General features: G+C 32.2%; 1 protein-coding gene across 1 annotated transcript; it reads right to left on the bottom strand.

Moving 5' to 3' along the window:
* Nucleotides 1-233: 233 nt before the first annotated feature.
* LOC141512124 (olfactory receptor 2T29-like) lies at nt 234-4,319 on the bottom strand. The gene is made up of 2 exons (XM_074220997.1): nt 3,399-4,319; nt 234-266 (listed from the first exon to the last, which is right to left on the bottom strand). The coding sequence occupies exons 1-2, from the start codon at nt 4,317-4,319 to the stop codon at nt 234-236; spliced, it is 954 nt and encodes a 317-aa protein (XP_074077098.1).
* Between the last annotated feature and the right edge of the window lie 208 nt (nt 4,320-4,527).

Here is a 4,527-nt window from a genome sequence, read left to right on the forward strand (position 1 = left end):
CAAGTCACTTAACCTCATTTGCCTTCAATAAATAAATGACTATTATTACATTTACAATTGGACCTCATCCCTGAGTACACAGAAATATTCATTGGAGGTCTTCAAATAGAAAAATTATCACTAGAATTATTGTATACTATGGAAAAGAAAGAAAAGGAAAAAGAAAGAAAAAATGAAAAGAAAAAACTATAACTCTTTGCAGATGATATGAATACTTAGGGAATCCTAGCAAATCAACTAAAAAAGCTATTTGAAACAATTACTAACTTTAGCAAAGTTACAGAATATAAAATAAATTCACATAAGTCATGAGCGTTTTTATATATTACTTATAATGCCTAAAGATAGAAAGAGAAATATCCATTTTAAATAATAGTAAACAATATAAAATACTTGAGAATCTACCTCTGAAGAAAACCTAAGAACTAAATGAACGTAATTAGAAAATGCTTTTCACACAAGTATAGTCAGATCTATATGACTGGAAAAATATCAGTTACTCATGGGTAGGCTAATATAATAAAAATGGCATTCAATCTAAATTATTCTATTTATAAAGTACCATATTAACGAAATTACCCAAAATTATTTGATATCACTGGAAATCAAAGCAAATTTCTTCTGGAAAAATTAAAGGCTAAGAATATCCAGGGAATTAATGAAAAATGAATTGCAAGGAATGTGATCTAGTCAATCACTTTATTTTAAAGTGACTAACATAAAAACTATTTCATACTGGCTAAAAAAAAGAGTGGTAGATCAGTGGAATAGGTTAGGTTTACAAGACATGGTAATAAATAATTATACTGATCTATAATTTGATAAACCCAAAAACTACAGCTACTGGAATAAGAACTCACTACTTAACAAAAAAAATCTGTTTCGAAACTCAAAAATAATAGGCAGAACCTAGGCTTAGACCAACATTTCACACCCTATACCAAGATCAAATAAAAATGGGTACATGGTTTCAACATACAGAGAGGAAATGAATTTATGACTGAACAAGATACAAGAGCATTAGAAAATACAAAAAGGTCAATTTTGATTATATTAAATTTAAAAGATTTTGCTCAATCAAAACCAATACAACCAAGATTAGAAGGAAAGCAGAAAGCTGGGAAACAATTTTTTTTAGCCAGTGTTTCTGATAAAGACTTCACTTCTAAAATATATAAAGAACCAAGTTAAATTTATAAGAATAAAACCTTTCCTCTTTGATAAATGATCAAAGGATATTAACAGACAATTTTCAGATGAAGAAATTAATATGATCTATTATCACATGAAAAAATGATCAAAATCATGTTGATTAGAGAAATATAAATAAATAATAAATGTAAATAAATTAAAACAACTCTGAGATACCACCTCACCCCTATCAGTTTGGCTAATTTGACAGAAAAGGGAAATAATTGATATTGGAGGGACACTGATGCAGAATTTTGAAGTGATCCAACCATTCTGGAGAGCAATTTAGAACTATGATCAAAGGCCTATATAGAAATGTGCATAACCTTTGATCCAACAATACCACTACAATGTCTTTGTTCTAAAAAGATTATAAAAATGGAGAAGGACCAAAATATTGTGGTAAAGAATTGGAAATTGAGGGTATTCCTATCAATTTGGAAATGGCTGAATAGGTTATGAGATATGAAAGTAATAAAATACTATTGTTCTTTAAGAAATCTTGAGCAGGTGCATAGTTTATAGAAAAATTGATACTGAGAGAAGTGACCTGAACCAGGAGAATATTGCCCACATTAACAACAACATTGTATGATGATCAACCAGGATAGACTAGGTTCTCCTCAGCAATAGAGTGATCAAAGTCAATTCTTAAAGGATAGTACATATCATCCATATTCAAAGAGAGAACCATGGAGTAAGAAAGCTGAAAAAAGAATACAATTTTTACTTTTCTAAATTTGTGTCTTTTTTGTGATCCTTCCCTTTCATTCTTATTCTTCTGCTCATTTTTTTGACTAATATGGAAATTTGTTTAGCATGATCATACAAGATTAATTAAATCAGATTATTTATTTTAGAGAAAGGAGAGGGAAGGGAGAAAGGGAGAAAAATTTGCAACTCTAGATTATTCAAAAAATGAATGTTGAAAACTATCTTTATATATAATTGGGAAAAAATACTATTTAAAAAATCCAAATAAATCTAGACACAATATTTCAAGAAATTACAAATGAGAACTGTCCAGGTCAAATAGAATTAGAAAAGATAGCTTAATACCTGGTGGTTTCTACTACAAATTAAATAAGATCTCGGAATACAATAATCCAAATTGTGAAAAATATTTGCATAACATCAAGAATAATTTACCCTACAAATGTGAATATAATCCAACAATGGAAAAGTATAGACCTTTAATGGGACCAAGACCTTTCTGTCATTTCAGATCAAAAGATTAATGGTGTAGGAGAATGCAAGTCAAGGACAACTTAGAAAGCTTCATCTGAGTGCTTAGAAAGAGCTATATGATGATATAGGGACTTGAGGAAATTAAGTGTTCCTTTCAGAATTTTATGGCCTTCAAAAAAAGGAGTAAAATTAGAAAACTGGAGGGGGCAGGATGAATGGGATTTATCTAGACTGAGGATTTTAAGAGAGGTAAGAGAATAGAATGTAAAAAGAGCCATCCACAAATGAGAGTATTTACCCTATTAAAGTGATAAGGATCAAAAGGACACAGCACAGGTACATGACAGTCTCATGGAACCACATAAGAAAGGTCCATGCAAGAGAACTGATGAATCACTTGGGTTTAATAGAAAAGGAAGGTCATGGTGATGGGTACTAGCATGAATCCTTCTAGTTGGACTCAAGTGCAGTCTTATTCCAAGCACTCAAGCAGTTTTTTTAAAATTCAATCTTTTTTCATAATAATAGCTTGAAATCTTTTTCAAATGCTATACCAATATCTTGGGAAACTAGTAACTCTCCATTTTCATATTATATCATCTGAATAATGCCATACAGATTGGAAATTAGGTGAATAGTGTAAAAACAATTTTGATAAATCCACAAATCTCATTCAGTTTTTAATTATCTTTTTTGATTCCTTTATACAATATTGGACAAAGAGGCTAACCAGATCTCAAATACCATCAGTTTTGGATAGAGAATCCAAATCCTAATATTCTTACTTAATTAATAATTTTTATTTTTATATTAAACTAGGAAAATATCAACCCAAAAGATCTCACAAAATCTCAAGGAGAGGAATTTAATTTGGAAGGCCAGGGGAGGGAAGGTAACACTCATTTACCACAGGGCAACATGAATAAAATGAACCAAAAGCATTTGGGTTTCTTTTAAAATTATTTGGAGACCATATTTGACTTCTGAAAATTAGCTAAAACCAGATCTGACCATAGAACTTTCTTCAAAGCTGCTGTGACATCTTTATTCCTGAGACTGTAGATAAGAGGATTCAGTACAGGTGTGAGGATAGTATAGAAGACAGATACTATCATGTCATTTTCAGCAGTATGATAAGAAGGAGGAAGCATGTAGGTATAGACAGCTGCTCCATAGAAGAGAATAACAACAGTTAGGTGGGAGGAACATGTGACAAATGCTTTCCTGCAACCAGTAGCTGAATTCATCCTATAGACTGTGAGGAGAATAAGGGAATAAGAGCTTGAAATGACTATTACAGGAATAAGGAGCATAAGGACACAACATAGGTACATAACAGTTTCATAGAGGGAGGTATTTGAGCAAGAAAGTTTCAACAAGGCGGGGACCTCACAGAAGAAGTGTTGAATCTCTCGAGATTTACAAAATGGGAAGTTCATGGTGATAGGAGTGAGCATGAAACCATCAATAGAACCAAAGAGCCAACAGACACTTGCAAGAAGAATGCAAATTTTATGGTTCATGAGGATGGGGTAGCGGAGGGGGTGACAAATGGCTACATACCTGTCATAGGACATGGCTGCCAAAAGAAAGACCTCTGTTCCCGCAAGTGTTAAATAGAGGAACATCTGAATCCCACAGCTTGGAACTGAGATATTATGATTCCCAACCACATGATCCAATAACATCTTGGGCACCGTGACAGAAATATACATCATATCCATAAGGGAAAGTTGACTGATGAAGAAATACATGGGAGTGTGGAGGTGGGAATCACTCAGAATCAACAGGATCAAAGTGGCATTCCCAGTAAGAGCTGCTATGAAGATAATGAATATCAGTGAGTAAAAGAGAGTACTGTATTTGCTTTGACTAAAGAGCCCCAACAGGATGAAATCAGTCATCAAAGTTTGATTGTCCAACCACATTGCCTGCTTCATGTCATCTCACCTTGGAAATATAAAAAAAAAACAATAAAAAGGATTTCTGTATTGTGTTCATTACATATACAAGAACTTATGATTATCTACTAGTGAAGGAAAGAGATATATTATTAATTTTTCTATCAGAGATAGATGTTTACAGAGAGGGATTTTTGCTAAAAGGAGAGATTCTCATCATTCTAAGATGAAAAATGATCAAACTTGA

This window comes from Macrotis lagotis, chromosome 2 (genome assembly GCF_037893015.1).
Source record: "Macrotis lagotis isolate mMagLag1 chromosome 2, bilby.v1.9.chrom.fasta, whole genome shotgun sequence".
Taxonomy (NCBI): Eukaryota; Metazoa; Chordata; class Mammalia; order Peramelemorphia; family Peramelidae; genus Macrotis; species Macrotis lagotis.

Excerpts from the sequence above, each read along its gene's own strand:
- LOC141512124 (XM_074220997.1), bottom strand. The coding sequence starts at position 4,319 with ATGAAGCAGGCAATGTGGTTGGACAATCAAACTTTGATGACTGATTTC. Across the intron at positions 267-3,398 it reads TCACAGCAGCTTTGAAGAAA|TTAGTAATTGTTTCAAATAG; the intron begins GTTCTATGGTCA and ends ACTTTGCTAAAG.